A 23201-nucleotide genomic window follows, 5' to 3' on the forward strand; every position below is an offset into this window, starting at 1 on the left:
TCTTAAAGCTTTGGGCTTCCCCTCTGTATGTGTTCACCCAGCCCAGCTACGTGATGGGCCCTCAATTGAAAGCCTGGGATGCCTGTGTATTAAGGGCTGCTGAGGAGCTCAGGGCTTTGGGGGGCTCCAGAGCCAAAGGAAAGCCTGACTGTGACCTTGATCCTCCTGCCACATGCCCCCAGGACAGGGGACAGTGGCTAACTACACATGCAAACACCAGGACAGGATTTGCAGTGTATGACCGTGCCTTTCTCTCTTGCCAGGTTGGTACCACTCATCCCGGGAATTCGGAACTCATCACCTTTCATGGTACACCCTCCCTTCTTCACCTTATGTTTCTCTGGGACATTTCCAAACCCTCGTATCTTTGTGGACGGTGGTTTCTATTTGGCCAGTGCATAGCCCGGGTGGCCAGGAAGGCTGTGGGACTGGGTGCCACTGTGATGTGCATCTGTCTATTCTGCACATCTCACTGACCCTCCCAGTTAGCAGGAAGCATTCCATTGGCCCATTTGTTTGTTAGTTTGTTTATAAATATCCAGTGATACCTGCTCCTTGCGTGATGCTGTCCCACGCACTGGGCTGAGACAGATGAATCCTCTGCCGTTCCTGCCACCCAGGTCGGTCCTTAGACTCTCTTAGGTGAAACTATCTTAAAAATCACTAGATTGCAATATACCCCATCTCTAGGCTTGGTAGCGTCAGTGGGTTGATTTCACATTTCTTGGGAAGCAGGAATTCAAAGATCTAGCGTCCTCTGCTTATCAAGGTGGGGAAAGGAGATCACTTCTCTTTCTAAGTGCTGAACTCCCAGAAGGCTCCCTCCATTCCCCTCTCCCTTATAAAGATTTGGGGGAGAAAGGGATGGTTGTGATGCCAGTTCTGCAGAAAGGGTGCTTTTCACAACTCCTGTGGGGAGTGGGATGCCGCACATTGGCATTCTTCCAACTCTGTCAGTGGCATATTGCACCTTTGTTGTCCTGGGAGCACCCCTGGGAGAACCTCTCCTCTCCTTACACCACCATGCTGCCATGCTGCGCAGGCGTGGAAGCCTGACTTGGTGTGGAGCTTCAGGCGTATGTATACATGAAGCCATGAGAGAGTTAACTATTGCCTCTGCTGGCTCCCATGTGCGTGGCTAGTATTAATGATGGCACTTATTCCATCCTGCCTCCCGTTACCCTCCTGTGTCTATCTCCCCGAGGACACTGAGCTTTTCAAGGTCAGGAACATGCTGCATCTACCTCTGTCTTCCTCATCATTTACCAAAGGATTTTATACCTTCAATAAGCTTTAGTTTGTTGAGTGCACTTTTCTAAAGGGGCTCCATTTGAAACACTTGTCTCAAAAAGGTTTGCTATAGAACAAAGGCGATTTTCCACTTTTTAAACAAATGTGTGTGTATTTGGTGGCAGGTGTTAAAGGAGAAAAAGGATCCTGGGGGCTTCCTGGCTCAAAAGGAGAAAAAGGCGACCAAGGGGCCCAGGGACCACCAGGTATTCCAACTCTTATGTTAGATCTTGCCTTTGATTTCTGTTCCTGAGAAATCCAGCTGAGCCAGAAAGTTAAGATAAATTACGTAACCACCCTGGCCACAAGCTCCACAGAGTTCTAGAGAGACCCAGTCGTGGATGATATGTGTCCAAGATGGAACATTGTCAAAACAGACCAGAAGTTCTGGTTACTTTTGCTTCATATGCAAAATGAGTCCTAAAGAGGCCAGGGATATGCCCAGGATTCCGCAGGGTCTAGGGTGGCGGGCCCGGACCAAGATTAAGGTTTTGCCTCCAAGCCCAGTACCCACTTTGTTAGTGAAACCAATGTGGGGTCACTTCCACTAGGAAATAATCATGGCTACTAACTTGGAGGCTTTTACTTTTAAACCTGTGAGATTATGATTGCGAATTTTACAAAACATTTCTTTTTCAGGCCCTCCAGTGGATCCAACTTACCTGAGACATTTTCTGAACAGCTTGAAGGTGAGTATTTCTCTACTAAAATTGGGCCTATGTGTCCAAGTTCTTGGGCTTATGTCAGACACGGTTCACCCTACACCTACTAAATGATTTCTAAATGTTCTCTGCTTCCAGGGGGAGAATGGAGACAGGGGGTTCAAAGGAGAAAAAGGAGACTCCATCGGCGACTTCTCTGTGTCTGGGCCTCCAGGCCTGCCAGGAAGTCCAGGCCTGGTCGTGAGTATTGACCCATCCCTGTCATCTTCCTCGTTGAGTCACCACTTTCCCTGAAGCCCCCCAACGTGACTAGGCAGTTGGAGAGTCCAGGGTCAGCCACAGCACCACAAGTGGAGGCAGGACTTGGGTGTTGGCCTCTCTCCCCCATACTTGTTTACTGATGGGGAGCTTGGCTGAAGCCCATAGAGGGAAGGGAGCTGGCCAAGGCCACATGCTTTCAGATAACTTATAGGTCACTAACTACGCTGCCTTATTCGTGTTGATGGTGGGAAATTCACTCATCACAAAGAGTTATTAATGGTGCATACATCAGATAATGGTGGCAGAATGGAAGGCGGGGGAGATATTTTCAGAGTGGCTATTTGATTCTTTTGAAATGTCATCTAAGAGGAAGCTCCTAAGATAGGCTTGGTCTTCTTAGGCTGACAAGTTTCTCCAGGCCACAAAAGAGAAAATTGAGTTATGCCTCTGACCAGATCATTGACCCTCAGGAACCATGAGAAACTCTGGTCCCAGAGCTTGCTGTGAGGATAGACCCAGCAAAGCCGGGAGACCAGGGTTCTACTTCCAGCTCTGCTGCTCATTTGCGTTGAGGCCTTGGGCAAGCCCTATCCTCAATTGGGGCCTGAGTTTCTTTATCTGTGAACTGCAAGCTACACTAGATGATCTCTAGGGCCCCTTCTGAGTTCAGGGCTCTCTGGGAGTCTCTGGAGTGTCATTCAACATAGTAACTGGGCTGCTGCTTTTTAGGTCACGTCTGAGTTGTGCCCAAGATTAAGGATGATGACAATAGTTGGTATTTATTGACTTCCTACAAATGTCCTCCTAAGAAGGATAGACAGAACTTCTAGTGGTTAATGGTGCTTTCTCTCTTCTGTTCCTGTGCCCTTGCCTTGACAGGGCCAGAAAGGGGAGACTATCGTTGGACCTCGGGGACCCCCAGGTGCTCCTGGCCTGCCTGGACCACCTGGCTTTGGAAGACCTGGTTCTCCTGGGCCACCAGGACCCCCAGGGCCACCAGGACCTCCAGCTATCCTGGGAGCAGGTGAGTACTGTGTGTGGCACCCTCATTTATGCTGCCCCTGCTGTTATGCTCAAGGTCACCATGTGTGGGTGGCAGGTCACAGCCACACCATCTGACAGAGGGCTGTTTCCTGGATGGGGCTTTCCTTTCCTTTGTGGTAAAATTGAGATAATTCACATGCCATGAAATTCACCCATTTAAAGTGTACAATTCAATGGTCTTTGATATACTCACAAGGTTATTCAGCCATCATTACTCTCTAATCCCAGAACATTTTCATCACCTCAAAAAGAAACTCTGTAACCAATTAGTAGTCACTCCTCTTTTCCTCCTCCCCCCAGACTCTGGCAGCTAATGATCTACTTTCTATATCTATGGATTTGCCTGGTCTGGACATTTCATATAAACGGAATCGTGTATTATTTGGCCTTTTTTATTTGGCTTCTTTCACGTGGTGTAATTTTTTCAATGTTCATGTTGTAAAGTGTATCAGTATTTCATTCCTTTCTATGGCTGAGTAATATTTCTTTGTATGGATCTATACCCCATTTTGTTTATCCATTCATCAGTTGATAGACATTTGAGTTTCTGTGCTCTTTGGCTTTTATGAATAATGTTGCTATGAGTGTACATGAATAAGTTTTTGTGTGAATATATGTTTTTACGTCTCATAGGTCTTTAAAGAGAGTGGAATTGCTGCATCATACAATGGTTACTCTATGTTTAACTCTTTGAGGAGCCATCAGCCTGTTTTCCAAAGTGGTGCAACATTTTGCATTCCCACCAGCAGTGCACAAAAGTTCCAAGTTTTCCTCTACACCAACACTTGTTCTTATTATATCTTTTTTATTCTAGCCATCCTAGTGCATATGAAATGATATCTAATTGTGGGTCTGATTTGCATTTCCCTAAAGACTAACGATGTTGATGTTGAGTATCTTTTCGTGTGTGGATGGAAACTTCTTGGCTGCTTTGTCAATGCCTGAGGCCTGAGGGACGTGAGGACCAGCATTGATTCTAACTCTCTATGCAAAAACGCCCTCACCTCTTGGTACCTCACTTCCTCAAATGAAAAATGGGTGAAATAGAAGAAAATCTCCATTTACTGAACATTTACCAAATGTCAGACACTTTCCTGGTCACTTTACTCCATTATTTTTTTGAATTCTTACCAAACCCTTCAAGGAAAGTATTAGCATCCCCAGTTTCAGATGAGGAAAATGGGACCCAGAGACATGTAGGCACCTTTCCAAGGTCATACAGTTAATAAGCGACAGCAACAGTGTTAGAACCCAGATCAATGTAGCTCTGAAACCTGTGATCTTTTCACCGTGCCCCTGGTAGAAAATAATACTAACAGCAGTAATAGCTTGACTGCATCATTTTTTGTTTGGGTTGGCATGAGCTAGGTGTGATGGAAGCACACCTGGGAAGAGACCTGCAGTGTCTGGAGCATCAGAAAGAACTTTCCACAGGAGGTGACTTTGGTGCCAGGGCTTTGACTTAGTCTTGGATCTTTTGGCTGCAAGTGACAGAAATGTAACTCAAACTAGTCAAGCCAAAGGGAAATGCATTGGATGTGAAGGAGAGGATGAGCAGTCAATTTGTGGGAGGGGCAGACCTGCAGCAGGACCTCAGGTATAACCAGAATCAGGGATTCAATCTCTGCAAGGATTCTGTGGCCATCTCTTGTCTCAGCTCCTCTCTGCATGCTAGCTTCATGCTTCTGCACCACAGACCGCATCCTCTGCGTGGTAGGAAGTAGGGTTACTGATAACTTGCAGTTTCTGTCATTAGCTAGAAACCTTGGTCGCCTTTCTTAGTTTTAGTTTGAAAAAGTCCTGGGTTGGAGCACGTCCTGGGAAAGGGTTTTGGTTGACCTGTCTTTGTCCAGATGCCCAATTTTGAACCAGCCACCTGTGGCCAGGAGGTAGGAGCACATGAAGATATGGCAGTCCTTCTAGAACCAAATGGTTATAGAGGTGAAGGGGGAAATCCCAAGAGAAGGTGAGGATACTGGTCCTGCAAAGAAAGAAGGTGCTGGGTTGATAAAACCATAGGTACCTACTCAACCTTGAGGGATAAGCAGGAATTGCAGGAGGGAGGAGGACATTCCAGGATGAGAACAGGATTCAGAGAGAATCTGTTGTGCATAGTAGACCTGCACAAGGGGTTCCCAGGACTTGCTCAATAGAACATGGATTGCCCCTCACGTAATGTATGGCAATTCAGAATTCACAAAACACTCTCAAATCCATTATTCCATTTGATCTTCACGACAACCTTGGGAAGGAGATAAAATTAATACTACTATAAAACTCATTTCATGCATGAAGACACTGAAGCTCAGGGAGGGGAAGGGACTTGCTCAAGGTCACAAATACTAGTATGAGGCATAACTGGGGTCCAAATCCAAGGCCTCTGATCCTCTCTGCATTGGACATTCACCATCTCTGTATGGATTGTCAAGTCCTGTATCGGAATCTCAAACTTACTTGCAATGATCTAAAAAGTCTGATACAGTAATTTTACTGAGACTTGTAAAAACATCCTTAACTCTGCAAGAGTTTTGCAGATTTGCTGGGGTGGGGGGTGGGGGGACACCAAGGATTAGAGAGGTAGAAGGAGAACAAAAGAACAGCTGTAATAATATTTCTTTATGTGTTCCTAAAGTCTGGGCTGTTTGTTGGGGAACCATAAACTCCTTGAGAATTCAAGGATGTGCCCCAGAGCTGTCATCTCATTAACATTTTATGTAGAATTGTGTGCAAGAGCAAATGCATTTTTCTGGGAAAGAGAGCGATAGCCTTGATTTGACTATTAAGAGTGCCCTGACTCTTCAATAGCTAAGAACCGCTGGCTAACTGCTATACACTTTGCAAAGCATGTTCTAATTTGTATTTTCCTGAATTCTCACCACAGCCCTGTGATAAGAAAAAAAAAAATGCCTGTTTTACATTTCACAGATAAGGAAACTGGGGTTCAGAGAGGTTGCTGTCTCCCCAAGATCACACGGCTGAGAATTGACAAATCGGGAACTTGAGGTCATGTCTCTTGACTCCATGGCCAGGGTTCTTGTCCCTTCACTGCCTTGCTCTCCTTCTGTAACCTTCTCTTCCTCTTTCTGAGCCTGCTTCCTCTGTCTAGTAGTTACCTGCTTGCCTCTTGAGTGAAGTCAATTGAATACGTCAGGACTTTTTTGGATGCAAGTGACAGAAAACTCAACTCAGATTGACTTATACAAACAACAGCAACAAGAGGAATTTGTTCACTTGTAAAACTGAAAAGTCCTAGGCAGGCTCCATTCAAGAAGCCCAGCTCTTCCCCAAGCCTGTCGATGTGGCTGATTCTATGCTGGGCTCTCAGCAGCCAAGATCCAGATGCAAGTAGTCGTGTTTTGTGGTACTGTCAGTGGGGTCATGCACACTCCCTCCGCTGACCAGGTGACACCAGAGGCATTTTCAGAGTGTGTACTTTTCTGTAACTTCTCTTTTTTGCTTTGTCTTAGCTGTAGCCCTTCCAGGCCCACCCGGCCCTCCAGGACAGCCAGGGCTTCCTGGATCCCGAAATCTGGTCAGTATAGTTATCAATGTGTATTCATCCTTCTGCTTTAGATGGGTTTATGTAGCCTCTCAGCCGCAGTGTTTAGGGGCTGGCACACCTTTTATGTTGGAGTTGGGCCTCTTTGACAATAGCATTGGTACAATTCCACAAACAGAGGGTATTTATTATCTCTTTGGGTGACTTATTAAGTAAAAAGATACAGAATATAAAATCGTTTATGATGTAAGTTCCGCCCTTGTAATCCTTAATTGACTAAAGTGTAACCAGAACGAATCATTATGTCAAAGAAACGTAAGTACAAGAGTGTAAACAGTATCACACAGCAGGCCCTGTCCTGGTAATTGAGTCTTCTCTATTCTGCCAAAGGATGTCTCTTGTATATTCCTGACCCTGCAGGTCACCGGAGCAGGGTAGGGCACCCAGAGGTTATGATGATGCACTGACAAAGGGACAAATACCTCACAAGGATGTCAGGAGTCTTAGGAATGCTCTGTGATCTTTGCTGGGTTTTAGTTGGAAAATTTGGCTGCCAAATGAAAGAACAGTCCAGCAGATGATAGAATTTCGATATTTAGTGCCTTCGGGGGATTTCTAAGCCATTTTGAGGCATGCAGTCATTATCTGCAAGGCTAGGTGAAAATTAATTTTTCATAATGTTTCTCAGTTGAAATGAAAAGTAAAAGCTCTTTTGGCTGATGTTTCTCTGAGACTTTGTGCTTTTCACACAAAGAGTTTTGTGGCTCCTACGTCTGCTCCTGGGATAGGCCAAGATGGCCGTCTAACCTTAGGCAGCTTTCTAGATAGAGAAATTACAGACCCTCATTTGCTATCGTGTATTTAATATTGTAACTACCTAGCTAGCCAAAAAAGGATTCCAGACCCAAGTAGAATTGTTCATTTGCTTGCATTTCTTATTCCAAATGAAAACAAATTTGAAACTCTTTAAGGAGCAGCATGAGAGAACACATTTAGCAACGTCGGTGCTACTGAGCAGCTCACGAACGTGGAAGCAGCAAAATCTACTGGTGATTTTGCTAATGCCAGCACCCAACAAGACAGCTCTGATTTTAGTTTTTCAATGTTTTTATACTCACAGAATATTATCTTCCTGTTTTAATTTATCTGCTATGCTTCAGAGTTGTGTTCCAAAGTAATTCATGCTTTTGTTTGATCAAAAAGAATGTCCTTTGGTTGTTGATGAAGTTATACATCTCTGTCTGGCACAGTAAGCCTTTTCATTGACTATGAGAGGATGGCTCATAGTGGACTTTACAAAGAGGCCAGTTTTTCAAATGTGCTACCGCTCTCATGGTAACTGCAGTGTTTAGAATTTTAAAATATCTGACAGGTTACAGCCTTTAGCAACATGGATGACATGCTGCAGAAAGCACATCTGGTTATTGAAGGGACGTTCATCTACCTGAGGGACAGCACTGAGTTTTTCATTCGTGTCAGAGATGGTTGGAAAAAATTACAGGTAATTCTTAAACTTTGTTGAATAAACTGTCTCCAAATACCTTCTGAAAATAATATGCCTGTAAATGCTATTTTTCTGTTTTGAAAAATAGGCAAGCCATGTCTAGTTGATGTTTCATTTTCAATGTATTGTTTTTCCTTAAAGCTGGGAGCACTGATTCCCATTCCTGCCGACAGCCCTCCACCCCCTGCGCTTTCCAGTAACGTGAGTAGTTTTCCTGGCTACATCGGGCTCCATCCTTCATCAGTATTTACCGAATCCCCCTTGGTATCCAACACCAAGCTCTCCAAACTCTGGACCGCCAGATCTGCATGGTTCAGTATCTGGTGGAAACCCAGAAATGACCAAGTGCTGACAGAATGTTCTCACAATAGAGTGGAGAGAGAATGGCATCCAGAGGCTAGAGATCTGTTCCCATGTCGTAACTGAATCCTCTTGGGCAAGGGGCTTCCCCTCTCTTGGCCTCAGTTTATTCATCTGTAAAATCATGGTTGGTGTAAGAAATCTAGAAGAACCCTTTAATATTTGACACTCCGAGACTTCTTTGCCTGATAAGAATATCAGCAACTTACATTGTCCATGTTTTAAGCCTACAACAACCCTCTGAGGGAGGTACTGTCATCCCCATTTTGCAGATGAGGAAACTGAGATTCTAAAACGGTGACTTTCTCTATTAAGTGAATGAGTTGGCTATAAAAATCTACTTTCTTGGTTCATTGTTCTTTCTCAAAGACGAGAATATCACCTCCTTTGCTGAGGATCATTTTTTTCGTTCACGCATGAAACTCTCTGTAGTTAAGAGGGGCCCCAAAACAATAACAAACTATATTTAAATTATCTTCTCAAGAAACATTGCATTTGCTCCTCAATGTACTCTGAAGAACAGATTGAATGAAATGAAAATATTCAGAACTGTTTGTGTTTTTTTTCATAACAGCCACATTCACTTCAGTATCCACTGACATCTATTTCAAGTGCCAATTATGAGAGGCCCACAGTAAGTGAAATTCATGTATTTACTATGCAAATGCTGAATGTGTATCGACTATGTGCTAGGCCCCATGTTAGGCACACAGTTCCTACCCTCAATATGTGTATAAACTACCGAGAGGGGCAAACAAAAAATAGGTAATTATAATACAGTGTGGTAATTCATTTGGGTGAGGCATACACAAGGTGCTGGGGCTGCGGGGAAGGTCAAAGACATCTGCCTTCTTTAGATGAGGTGACCTCTAAACTAAGACCTAAAGGACAGTTAAGAGCAGGAAAGAGCCAGGTGGAAAGAAGAGAGTGGGAATTCCAAGCAGGGTGAATATGGAACAGAGGGAGGCAAAAGGAAGTGCTATACATTTCTATAATTGGAAGTATTTCAGTCTGGCTGAAAGAGTAGAGTTCAAGGCAGAAGAGAGAAGTTAGTCTGCAGAGGAAGTTAGTCTGCAGATGGGAAGAGTTACTCATCAAGGGATTTCAAGTCAAGCTAAGGACTTTGACCTTTTCTAGTGAACAATGGGGAGCAATGAAGGATCTTATGCAAGAAAAGGGTATATAAGATTGGCATTTCAGAAATTACCTTGGGTACAGTGCACAAATGGATTGGAGGAGACAGAACCAGGGACCCAAAGACAAGTTAAGTGGCTACTATACTGTATGAAGTAGGATCACAGCAAACATTTAAAAAAAAAAAAGAGCAGATTGCTGAGAAATGAAGGAGGCAAAAGTGACAAAGAATAATCAATGACACATTTGGTCACTGATTGGATATGGGGCCATGAGGATGAGGGAAATCAGGAATGGTGCCCACTTTTCTGCCTGGGTAACTGAGTAGTGATAGTTTCCTTTCCAGGGATCATTTTGTTGCTGGGATTAGAAACTCACACTATATTTCTTCATTAGCTGAATGAAGATCTTTTTCAGGAACTTCATAGAACTCAATTACAGGAAGTACAATTCTTGTCCCTGCTATTAGTCTGCTCCACTATCTCTGCAGATCAGCTTCTGCAAGGGTCTTTCTTCCTGCCTCCCCTCTGCTATCATTTAGAATCAAAGGGCAGATAAAGAGCTTCCCAGACAAGAAAAAGCTAAAGGAATTTCTCACCCCCAAACCACTATTACAAGGAACGTTAAAGGGATTTCTTTAAGACAAAAAATAAAAATAAAAATAAAAAATATGGACAATAAAATGGCAATAACTACACATCTATCAAGAATTACTTTAAATGTAAATGGGTTAAATGCTCCAGTCAAAAGATAGGAAGGATGAATGCATAAGAACACAAGACCCTTACATATGCTTCCTACAAGAGACTCACTTCAGATCAAAAGACACATACAGACTGAAGGTAAAGGGATGGGGAAAAAATATTTCATGAAAATGGAAACAAACTAAAAAAAAGCTGTGGTAGCAATACTTTTATCAGACAAAATAGACTTTAAAATAAAGGCTATATAACAAGAGACAAAGAAGGACCCAGTAATCCCACTTCTGGGTATTTATCCAAAGAAACCCAAAATGCTACTTTGAGGGGATGTGTGCAGCCATATGTTCATTGCAACATTGTTTACAGTGGTAAAAATGTGGAGGCAGCCTGAGTGTCTGTCAATGGATGAATGGATAAAGAGTATATGGTACATATATACAATGGAATATTACTTGGGCATGGAAGGGAATGGGTTCCTGCCATTTATGGCAACATGAGTGGACCTGGAGGGTATTGTGCTGATGGAGTATCAAAGAAAGATAGATGTAATGTGATTTAACTTATATGTGGAATCTAAAGAATGAAATAAACAAAGAAAACAGAAACAAACTCATAGATACAGAGAACATTTTGATGGTTGCCAGATGGGAGGGGTTTGGGAGTGGGTGAAAAAGGGGAAGGGATTAAGAAGTACTAATTGGTTGTTACAGAGTAGTCATTGGGGATGTAGGGTACAGCATAAGGAATATAGTCAAGTAATAAATGTGTGTAGTGTCAGATGCGTCTTAGATTTATTGGGGTGATAGATGGGAGGGGGTTGGACAGGGTGAAAAAGGTGAAGGCATTAAGAGTCCAAGTTGGTAGTTACAAAATAGTCATTGAGATGTGAAGAAAGCATAGGGAAATATAATCAATGATATGGCAATTACTGTGTATAGTACCAGGTGGGTACTAGACTAGTCAGGGGGATCACTTCTTAAATTATATAAACATCTCACTGCTATGCTGTGCACCTGAAATTAATATAAAATAATATTGAATGTCAACTGTAATTGAAAATTTTAAAAAGGGGGGAAAAAGTGAAGGGGAATAAGAGGTTCAAATTTCCAGGTATAAAACAAATAAGTCATGGGGATGTAATATTCAGCATGGGGAATACAGTCAATAATATTGTGGTAGCATAATGTGGTGTCAGATGGTTGCTGGACTTATCATGGTGATCACTTCTTTAGGTATATAAATGTTGAATAACTGTGGTGTACACCTGAAACTAATATAATATTGTATGTTAGCTATATTTTAATAGTATCTTTTTTTAAAAAGAGTATGCAGTTACCCTTATCACAACAAATCGCAAAACAATGATAGATATTCATTATAAAAATGTTCTTGCAATTAGAGACATACAAATATGAGAATACAAAAGCTCCCAATCCTCCATTCAGAAACAGCCATCGCTCTAGACATTTCTTGGTGTATCTCCTTAAAGAAGGAGCGATGGCGATGGGTGGGATTAGGAACATGATGGGAAGCCCTGCATTCACCACTACACCTATGCCTGTCCTAGGTGTCCCCTAACCGAGGGAAGCCATCCTCTGTGACTGCCCTTTGGTGTAGGCACCAGAAGCCCACTGGTCAGAGGGTGGTGAGACCATAGGGCCTCTTCCCATGGGTGTTGTAGGCCCCAGATACACAAGAGGAAGGAAGATGAGGGTGGGGCTGGTATAACCAGGTGTCAAGGGCATTAGGCAGCAGAGTTTGGATGTGGGGCTAGATGTCTGGTGTCATGGAAGTGGGCGTGGTGAGTAAGCAGCGTGCTGAAGCCCCCTACGTATCCTAAGGGCTGGCGATGTAGGAGCATAAAATGCTGCTTCTGGGAGGGCAGCAGGGGAAGCCTCATATCATTGAGGAGTGGGGCTGGGGTGGGATGCTGGATCTCTGTCTAGCATAGTGATAAAGGCAGAACCAGGGATGGATACAAAGAAAGAAATTAGGGAAGCAGCAGGCGTGGAGTCTGTCCTGTTCAAAATGGGGTAGGAAAAGGGTGGTGAAATGGAGAGAAATATCCAAAGAAGTGCCAGGACTGAATGGGTCAGTCTGGGCATTGTAGTTTATGGCCAGCTGTGGACAACTGGCTGCACACTTGATAAGCACAAGAACATCAAGATGCCAACACTTGGTGCTGGGGACACTGAGACCTGAGTGGCAGCACAGAAATGGGGAGATAAGCACTGACCACCTCCTGCCTCACCACGTGGAGCTCATTTCATGTCCACTGGTTTAAGATACTTTAAAATATTTTTCTTTTCTGGAGACTTGAGCCCAGCTTCTACACCAGCCCTCCCTGGCCCTATGCTGGTGAGATAAACGTTGCTCCTGAGGTGAGATCAAGGAGGGAGGTGACGACTCCTTGATTGTGCTTGTATTCCAGAGGGTACCGCAGAAAGGGCTGGGAGAGAAGGCTGGATTTGGGGAGCAAAAGTGTGGGAGAAAACAGAGTATGGAATGGCTTTTATTTGGGCTGCTGACCAAGGTGGCAGGGGTGTGAGGCTAGAGTTACTGTATGGCCCCACGTTTCCAAAAGGGTCTCTCCATGCAGTCCTAGTAATAACTGTCATGACCTTCTGCTTTCAATGCCTTTTTCCTCTTGGCCTCTTAGGATCAGCCTTAGGGCTACTCGGGAGGTAGAAGAAAGGGCAGGAGGCAGATAGCTGAGTGTAGCTCCGGAATCTAGGACCAACACCAGCTTAAAACCCTCCTGGAAACTGAACTAGACCCAGAAGTCTCCCACAAATGGTGGGCAGGCTGGATTCAGATCTCTGAAGTGCAGTATTCTGTTTTGTTTTTCTCACATGTGGGAGAATTTTCCACCACTTAGAGCTGTTCAGAGAGCTGACACAGAGTGCTTTGGGAGACCTGACCTCTCCTTCATGGGGGACGATCACCCTGGGACTGGAATTCCAATGGCAGGTAGAAGTCGAGTGAGACAACCTCCAGTATGCCTTCTATTCCAAGCTGGCTGGGATCGCATTAGGAACGTGAGCTGGTTATAGGGCTTGGGCCTTGTCTTTAACCGAAATCTTTGCTCTCACTTTTTTTTTTTTAGCTGCACTTGATTGCTCTGAACATGCCATTTTCCGGAGATATTCGAGCTGATTTTCAGTGCTTCCAGCAGGCCAGGGCTGCAGGACTCTTGTCCACCTACCGAGCATTCTTATCCTCCCATTTGCAAGATCTCTCCACAGTTGTGAGGAAAGCAGAGAGATACAGCCTTCCCATAGTGAATCTCAAGGTAAAAATAAATATTGTTTTCATTGCCTCCTGGCTGCGCTGGTCTCCACAGGGACCGGAGACGGCGGCTAATTCCTGACATCATCAGAAGGGTGCTGGTTCAAGGCCCAGCCTGTCCTTGACTGGCTGTGTGACTTTGAATGGATCATTTCCTTCTCTGTTCCTCAGTTTCCTAATATTTACAGTGGCCTGGCCAGCTTGGATGGGATGACAAAGCAGACCGAAGGAATAATAACCTCTTCACTTACACAGTTTTTTCAATGTTTACAAAGTGCTTTATACCTATTATCTTAATAGATATTTCCAATAAAAGTGGGAGTTACTGTTTTCTCAGTTTGTCAGATGAGGAATCTGAGACTCAGAAGGAGAAAGGAGTTTGCTCAAAGTCACTACAAAGTAGAATTATACCCCCATATGGGTCTGGTCTCTTGGTTCCACCAGAAGATGCCTTCTGTGGGGCATTGGCTGAGTGGCACCAGAGAACCCCTGGTGAACACTGGTCCCAGAGCAGAGCCACTTTGGCCATCACCCCGGTTTGGTGTATCTCAGCTGCCAAAGCCTGGTAGAAAATTATCTGCCCCCATTTGCTGGTAAGGCAGGACCTCATAGGATCCCTCAATGGTATAATTATACCATGGAAGTTGCCAACTCCTTTAAGGCTACAGAGGGACAGCTGTCTTACTGCTCACACATATCCTGGATCTCAAAGGTACTTGGAGACCCTCTGGTCCCTGGGACCAGTACTCCAATTTGGAACCTTGTGGGTAGCACGTTCCATTCTGACCCTATACCCAGCATTTTCCATCTCCTCTCCCAAGGTTCTGTTCCACCACATTCACCCACTCAAATAATTTGTATTCTTGGAACGCAAATAACTGAAGGAAACATGGCTCCTTCAGAAAAAGGAGTGAGAGATTCATCTCTCTGTCACCCATAATGTGGATTGGCACAAATTTGAAGCTCAACACATACATATGAAAATTTAAAAACAACAGTAATAAAATAAAGACCTAAAACACACTTTTGATGGGAAGGAGGCTTTGTACACATACCATGAGAGAAATTACCTCAAGAAATAAGACAGTAAAACCAAAAAGGTTCAAGAATGGATTACAAAATCAAGCCACAAACATTTCCTGAGGGCCCACTTGGCTAGACTCTGGAATTGGAGTTGGTGGCTTCAGTATGAGGTGATATCTGGGACTTAAAGAATGAGTAAAATAGCTAGTCCTTGTGCAGGCTGATGGTATAATGATTCTAATGTGGCATTTTTGTCTCCATAGGGCCAAGTACTTTTCAATAATTGGGACTCAATTTTTTCCGGCCATGGAGGTCAGTTCAGTACACATGTTCCAATATACTCCTTTGATGGCCGAGATGTGATAACAGATCCTTCTTGGTAAGTAGGGGTGGAAACCTCAAAGTATATGGTATGATAGACAGCTGTAGGAGACATTCTCATCATGGGATGCTTTTGTGAGCTGCCCTTCTGGGATGTTGCCAGCATAAAACCTCGGTGAGGCAGCTGACAGCCGTGGAGAGAGCCCTGGCCTTGGAACCAGGAGACCTGAGTTCAGTTCCTTAACATGGTTCCTTTGGCAAAACACTTCTGCTCTCTGAGCCTCAGCTGCCTCACCTGTTAAATGGGCAAGATAATCATATCTATACCGTAGAATTGTTGTAAGAATAAAATGGTTAAGTGTGAGAACACCTAACATGCAGCAGACACTTAATAAGTGTTAAGTAATGTAATTCTTAGTGATCCTTGAATCCCATGCTGTGAGCTACACTCAAATCCTTTGCAAACTGTGTATGCTATTACAAATAGAACTACTCAGCAAACCTTTCCTCAGTGTCTCTATGCCAGGCCTGGAAGCCACAATAATAAACCAACACTGCCCCTGTCTTTACAGGGCTCACAGCTTACAGGGAAAGACAGACACAGACTAGCTACAATTCTAGATAGAACATCGTAATTGTAAAATAGAGAAGCAGATAAGATGATAGGAGCACAGAGGAAATATTCATCATTACTTGGGGGTGACAATCAAGAAGGCTTCCTGTAAGAGGAAGCATTTAATGGACTTTGAAAGATGAGAGGGATTCAATCTGAAAAGGAAAGAGAGACTGCTCCAGACTAAGGAATTTCATGAGCAAAGGTTCAGATTCACAAAAGCGGAGAGTGTGATTTGAGAACAAGTACAAGCTGGATATGGTTGGAACATAGTGTGTTCAGCTCGTTAGAAAGAGCAATGAAGATAGAGAGGTGATGTGGGGCCAGATCATGGAGGGTTCAGGAGTTTGGCTTGATTTACTAGATTTACACTAATTTGTTTACCGAGATGTGCCACAAAGAAGAAAAAGTAACACGACAAAATTACCTTTTAGGCCCCAGAAGGTCGTTTGGCATGGCTCCAGCCCCCATGGAGTGCGTCTTGTGGATAAATACTGTGAAGCATGGCGAACCGCCGACCAGGCAGTCATGGGATTTGCCTCCCCACTGAGCACGGGGAAGATTCTGGACCAGAAAGCATATAGCTGCGCTAGTAGGCTAATTGTTCTCTGTATCGAAAACAGCTTCATGACAGACGCTAGGAAGTAATGACCTTCCCATGATCCTTAAGAGTCTTCCAATTTTTCTTACGTGAAGAGTTGACACTGAAATCTAAAATGTTTAAATGTTGTAAATATTAGGTTTTTTTTATTACACATTCGTCACACCAGCAACCAAAGAAAACGTACCTCAATACACTCAAAACTGAAGACATAAAGGACTCAGATCAAAGATAGAAATCTGATCCATATATTGGTGCTACGCAGTGTTAACACATCCCATCGTGGCTAAGAGCAGGTTGAAAACAAAGGCTTCGGCATTCTGCCCACTGCATCCTTCAGAAAGTAATTTTCTCCTTTTAACCATTGTTGAGTGTAAGATGTCCTTCATGTTTTCTTACAAAGTCAGTGTTTAGAAATGTTACCCCTTTCTAAGTTATATGCAGACCAAATCCTTTATTCTTTAATACACATCCATCATTTGCATCTGCTGTTCATACAGAGATAACAGAACTGCTCAAATGATCCTACTTGTAGTTTCTGATTATTATCAGACTTTAATTTTTTTCCCTAAAATATTATTGCCATCGTGCTTTTTATATTTTTGCTAGGAGTTTTATATTTTTGCTACAATCATATTTTAGGATGGCATCTGTTTATGTCACTCTGACTTGCTGGAAAAATGTAAACTCCAAATTATCTGAAACTAGAAAAGAAATAGCACATAATTACTACCTTTCCCTGGTAGCCCTTCCACCCACCCCTCCCCCTAATTTTATGACTTCCATTTGGCAACTCTTGAAGTATAACTGCGATTAAACAAACAGGTTCATGGGGATGAATTTTCTGAGACACCTATATCTTCATGCTGTATACTTTGATTTTTTTTCCCATGTAAGTGAACATAAAAACATCTTTTCCAGGCACTTTCTTCTGTTTGACTTTTTTCGTTTATTCTCCACCACTGATGTGGAAGTGGCTCTGGGGTGGGTTTGCTAACCTTGTCACTGCCACTTGTGTAGTCCTCGGGGCATGATCAGAGAACAGGAAGATTTTCCCATCATGCGTGTTGTCTCCTACTTGGTTGGGGCAGCATGGGAGAAAACCCCCAGTGCAGGAAATAGGATGAATTGTGTCTCAATGCATGACTTCGAATAAGTCTGCCTTTTTCTCTCAAAAAGGTTGGGATTAAATAAGCATGATATCAGCTCCCAGTTATTAAACATCAGACTTATTATGAGCCCCATTTACTTTTCCTCATAACCTTGCAAGGTGGGTATTTCTATCTCCACTTTACAAATGAAAAACAAAAGTTGAGGCTCAGGAAGTCACTCGTTCCAGGTCACACAGCTGGTGAGGGACGGGGCTGGTTTCAGACTCAGGGCCTGTCTCACTCCAGTGCTCAGGATCTTTTCAAGGAACCAGTGTGCACGGTAGCTTATCCACTGCTTCCCAGCATTGCGTCTGAGACTCTCTGCCTATCAGCTATACCCTGCAGGAGAAACAGGATCACCGGGCAAGTGGCATGCCAGGATATTTCCTTCCGTTTAGCTGGGCTAGCTCAGAAATGCAGCAAAGTGAAGCCATTTGATTAGTCCTTGAGGTAGGAAGGAAACTGAGGACAAAAAATAAAAATAAAAACATGCAGACATCCCAGAACCTCCACTTAGGGACTTCCTAAAGGGAGGAGTGGTGAGAGTCTTTCTAATGAGTCATGAAATGAAGACAGTTATAGGTTGGAAAGCCCCAGAGGCGGATCGCTGAGGAACCGTGAGTGACTGGCTGGTTGGGGTGTGCCTGGCCTGCACAGAAACTGAGAGGGAAGGGGAGTGTGAGGCTCCTGAGGCCTGAAGTGAAGACAACATCCACTTTGGTCAGAGCCCAGCAGGACCCTGGGTCACAGAGGGGCAGGGTGGAATGGGGGTTCAGGGAGAGCCAAAAGGAGGACAGACCCCTTTTGCTAACCCCAGGAAGGAGTATTGAGGTTCATGTCCTGACTTGTTAGTCTTCTGTGCACTGGAGGAGTGTATACCCAACTAGCCCTCCCAGAAGAGTCCCTGAATCAATCCCAGACCCATTCAGACTCAGAGAATGACAGTTAAAATTCTGGGCCTGGCACTCAGGACCCTTCATTGAACATCAGCTTTCCTGTCACTTGCTGAGCCACAGAGGCTGCTCTGCCAGGCTATTGTGCATGCCCTGTCCCATCTCGGGAAAGCCTTACCCAACCTAGGTCTATCTAGAGTGGCTCTTTTGCTAGCAGTCAGTGCAGACTCTGCTTCTTCTGTGACATCCCCCATTTCCCTGGACCTGCCTATCTTTTGTCATGCTTTCTCCTCTGAAGACCTGGTAGGTTTAACACCTGGATCTTGTGACACAATTGAAACACAAGAGCTGAAAGGTCTCTAAGCCCTCACCCTACTCCTGAATGTACTCAAGGCTGGGAAGCAGACTAACGCCCTCAGACAAAATAAGGGAGGAAGATACGCCACAAGTTCATCTTCACAGTGTGAGAGGACCTTGGGTACTTGCTGATTCCAAGGTCTGAAGCCTGCAGCATCCAAGTTCCCCTGTCCAGAAGCAGAAGCAGGAGGACAGAAGCAGCTGTCCCATATCAACCTGTATCAAGGTCAGGCCCCGTGAGGAGGCAGACTTTGAAGGGCACGAAGGAGCAAAGGGCGTGAGGAGAGGTGGGTGTGGGGGAGACAGAGCATGAAGGAGAAGGTCCAGGGGAATCCTCTCTGCCAACCTGGAGGTGGCCACGTGGTCGTGCCTGAAGAAAAGTCACAAGAGCCACCCTCCTTTCCTGCACCCTCTGGGCTATATGTGGCTTGCACTATGTTGCTTGAACTTGTAGGGAGGACAAGTAGGAGACAGCATGGAATTCAGGGAACTGTTAGCAATCCAGTACAGCTGCATATTAGTCAGTAAGGGAAACACAAGTCAAATTCATAAACAATAACAGCAAAAAAGAATGTGTTGGCTCATTAAACCAAGTAGAAGGACAGAGGATACAAGAGACTTACTTTGCGTTCTCTCTCTCTCTCTCTCTCTCTCTCTCTCTCTCTCTCTCTCTCTCTCTCTTTCTACCTCACTCTGTCTCCCTCCCTCTCTCTCTTTCTCTCTCCCTCTCTTTTTCTCCCTCCCTCTCTCTCTCTCCTTCTCTCTCCCTCTCTCTGTCTTCTGCTATCCTCTGTATATGTTCTCCAACCAAGAACAAGATCCCTTCATGTGGCAGTGGTTGTTCACAGAGAGTTCCAGGCTTGCATTACTCCACCACCCCAGAGAATAGCCAAAGAGGAAAGAGAAGACTTCCTCTCCCTTCTGGGATTATATTAAATCCTGGGAAGAACTCTGACTCATCCCACATGTGCTGTGCGCCTATGACAGTGATTGGCCGCCCCACCCAAGATGTGTGCAGAAGGAATAATTCCTCCACCCAAAATAGTAGGAGGTTGGCAGGAGCCAACAGGGACTCAGGAAATGGAGAAGACCAAAAAAAGCAAAAGGAAAAGGATTCCAGCTCACAGCAGCAGGAAAGGGCTGAGTGTGGGGGATGTGGTGAAATGACAGGTGAGGTCATGCTGCCCTTGAATTCTGGGATAAGGTGTTTGGACTTTATCCTGCAACTGGTGGGACACCTGGGAAGATTTTAAAAGATGAGAGATGGAATCAGACAGCCTGTGACCCACACGACTGTGTCAGCAGGGACTGGAAGCGAAGGTACCCTCGGAACTGCTCAGGGAGACACTCCTGGTGACCTATGCAATTGCTGACAGCACTCAAAAGAGCTATCAATCCTTTTCAGTACAGGTGTTCATATTTATAAATATCAACCGATATTTGATTTGACAAATCTCCTCAGCCGTCTTGAGGAGATGAAGCGGTCTCAAAAGAGGAACCAGCAGATCAATCAGAGTAAGTAGCTTTTATTAAAAAGAATTATTACAGAAAACAGGAGCTTACCTTTTTAAAATCCAAATTTGTATTTCAGTGAAACGTCAGAGGGTAAGAGAAGCATGACGTGGAATCCTAGGAGAACAAGAAACAGTCCTTGGAAATAAAATACCTGGTTGTGTGAACCTCAAAATAAAATAGAACAGCAGCATAGAGATAGTGTTGAAAACTGATTTAGTGAATTATCAGGTAAACTCGTAAGAATTAATATGGTCCTCTCAGAACACAGACAAAAAAGATTTATGAGATAAAAAAAAAAAAGAAAAAGGGGGATAGATATAATGTCCCGATATTTATATAACTAGTCACAGAAGAAGAAAGAAGAATGGATAGAAGTGAAGTATCGATTAACAAATAATGAAAAAAAATTTTCTGAGCTGAAAGAATTTTATCTATGGATTGAAGTGGTTCACTGAATCCTGGGCAGAATTGTTGCAAAAAATCCACGTAAGGACACATCTGGTAAAATTTCTGAATTTCAAGGATAATGTAAGAATCCTATAAACTTTCATACAGAAAGAGATTCAGTCTGGCATTGGAATTCTCATCTGCAATATTAAAAATTAGAAGACATGGAACAATGTGTAACTAATCCTGTGAATTAAGAAGTATTAAAATTTTACAGCCAGCTAAACTGAGACCAAAAGAGAGGTACTTTCAGAAATGTCAAGACTCAAAATTATAACATCAGGTACACTTTCTGAGAAACAAACTTTGTGGAACAATTATAACCAAATAAAGATGAACAGGTAATTAAGATCTTACAAAGTAGAGGGTGTTGTACTAGAAATATACTAGAAATCTCATGAGAAACAAAGGATAATTTATAGCTGTGTTTAATCAATATTTCACAATGTGTAATATGTGTATCACATATAGATTGAGGTGATTTTTCTTTAATAGTTCTACATAGAGGGTGCCAAAAAAATGTATACACGTTTTAAGAAAGGAAAAAAAAAACTATTAAAATTGTAAAACTCAATATATACCAATAATAAAAGAATATAAGTCACATTTGACTTCTGCAATTACAAGAGGTTTCAAAGTGGTTACCATCAGTATCCAGACACTTCTGATTACGGCGAACTACTGCTTGAGCAACGTTGACCAAAGTGTCCAGTTGTATAACTTTTTTTGGCACCCCCAGTATTTATTTTCATATGTGGTAGAAATACATAGGTAGCACCAAATCCATAACTTTACATTTATTTTTATTCAACATGAAGCTTAACTGAGTATTCAAGTTTTTAAAAGTGTGTTGGTTTAAAGAAAAATATTAGGTAACTAATTGTACAAATGGCATATTGTTAAGATGGTAAGCAAATGAATGAGTTTGGGGAAACATTTGACTAAATAATTATTGATAATGTGATTGTAAAATACGTTGCAGAGTTCACCAACTTGTGATGATAAAATAGGTTCATGTTTCTTTTAAAACCTAAATTACAAGTTTGATCTCCTAGGTGTGAAATTAGCACAAAGTCCAGTCCTTTTCTTCCTCAAATAGTCTTCAATAATTCTACCTTCACATGTTCTAGAGCTGCTTATATTTTTCCCAGGAATCAGGTCTACTCATTTAACTCACAATAAAATTGCACTCACCCCCTCCTTGTTAGCCAACCAAAGTGACATCCAGCTGTCACATCCAACTGCTGGAAGTTGAGGATCTCTGGATGATGGACATTCCATTCTACCAGGTCCCGATGCTGGTCAATCAATTATACATTGAGTGTATAGGGACACCAAAGAAAAAGACAGAGAAACCGCCCTCAGGGATCTTATATTTCAGGGGAAGGGGAGACAGGTAATAAGCATACAAACAAATAAATAGATAGGATGAATTCAGGTATTAAAAATTGCTTAAAGAAGACGAAATAAGGTAATAGGGTTTGATTGGGGGAGAATACTGAGGTACGCTTCTGAAGAGATTACCTTTGAGTTGAGATGTATCAGAACATGTGTATCAAGATATCTTGATTAAGTTATAAATATACAACTACTTGATTTCTTACAAATGCTATCCCTGACTATGCTGTATTTATAGCACTGTCTCTTAGAACATGGCTCCTTATAATCTTGTGGGGAAGTATATTAGTTAAGGTCCATCCAAAAGACAAAAAACACTAAGTATTTGAAACAGAGGGTATTTGATGCAGACTATTAGTTACACAAGTGATGGATAAGCTGACACAGTAAGACTCTCCAGATATCATCCAAAGAAGGGCAAATGAAAGAGGATGTGTTATCAGAGCCCAGAGGGTAGGCTCAAACAGCAAAAGTTAGACTGTGCTGGGCCTGGAGTCATAAGGGAGGGATCGCCCACAAATAGAAACTGCACTAGAGGCAGAGCTGGTAGAAGAAAAATACCTTGATCTGCTCCTTTCTCCTGCTTTCAAATTCCTCATCTGCCAAAGGTAGCTGAAAGTCAGTTGACCCAGCAGCTGGATGGGGAAACTGAGAAAGCCACTTTGAAGGCAAACAGGCCCAGGACAGACACTAGAAGATTCTGTGACTTCCTGATTACCAAAAAATCCAGTCTACTTTCATACTTCAATCTCAAACTCTGTTTAAATCTCTTCTCCCTTTCCCCTATCCTCACACAGAGCAATCTTGAGCTGGGATCCTGACTGTTAAAACTGAAGATACGAAAGGGCTCTGAGACAGCCATCCCTTCTTCTTCCTTCTTCAAGGCCTACCTCGTCCAGTGTTTTGGGGGTGGACAGAGGGTGAGGAAACTGGACAAGAGTTTCTTTACTCAGTTGTCATCCTTTTTACGTTGGCTGCTGTTATACTACAGCTCTGGGTAACAGTGGCCACTGACACCTTATCTGTGGCAGGCGTTCAAATGCTGGTGAGTCATCTGGAGGGTCTGTGGGGCCCAAGCTCGACCACCTTCTGTAATGTCCACTTAGCCCAACTAGAAATTCTTCTATTCTTGCCAGGGT

At 43.3% G+C, this 23201-nt stretch overlaps 1 protein-coding gene across 2 annotated transcripts in view; it reads left to right on the forward strand.

Moving 5' to 3' along the window:
- The window catches only part of COL15A1 (collagen type XV alpha 1 chain), a 97966-nt gene extending 80737 nt beyond the window's left edge, over positions 1–17229 (forward strand). For both annotated transcript variants that reach the window (XM_081066450.1, XM_081066451.1), the window contains 12 exons: positions 264–309; positions 1416–1496; positions 1930–1979; positions 2091–2192; positions 3093–3237; positions 6725–6789; positions 8129–8257; positions 8402–8461; positions 9195–9254; positions 13562–13747; positions 15030–15145; positions 16135–17229. In XM_081066450.1, the coding sequence (XP_080922576.1) occupies positions 264–309; positions 1416–1496; positions 1930–1979; positions 2091–2192; positions 3093–3237; positions 6725–6789; positions 8129–8257; positions 8402–8461; positions 9195–9254; positions 13562–13747; positions 15030–15145; positions 16135–16348 (1254 nt within the window). In that variant the 3' untranslated portion in view covers positions 16349–17229. The remainder of the gene's footprint in view (positions 1–263; positions 310–1415; positions 1497–1929; positions 1980–2090; positions 2193–3092; positions 3238–6724; positions 6790–8128; positions 8258–8401; positions 8462–9194; positions 9255–13561; positions 13748–15029; positions 15146–16134) is intronic.
- Positions 17230–23201: the final 5972 nt, after the last annotated feature.

Source organism: Rhinolophus hipposideros (assembly GCF_964194185.1).
Source record: "Rhinolophus hipposideros genome assembly, chromosome: 11".
Taxonomy (NCBI): Eukaryota; Metazoa; Chordata; class Mammalia; order Chiroptera; family Rhinolophidae; genus Rhinolophus; species Rhinolophus hipposideros.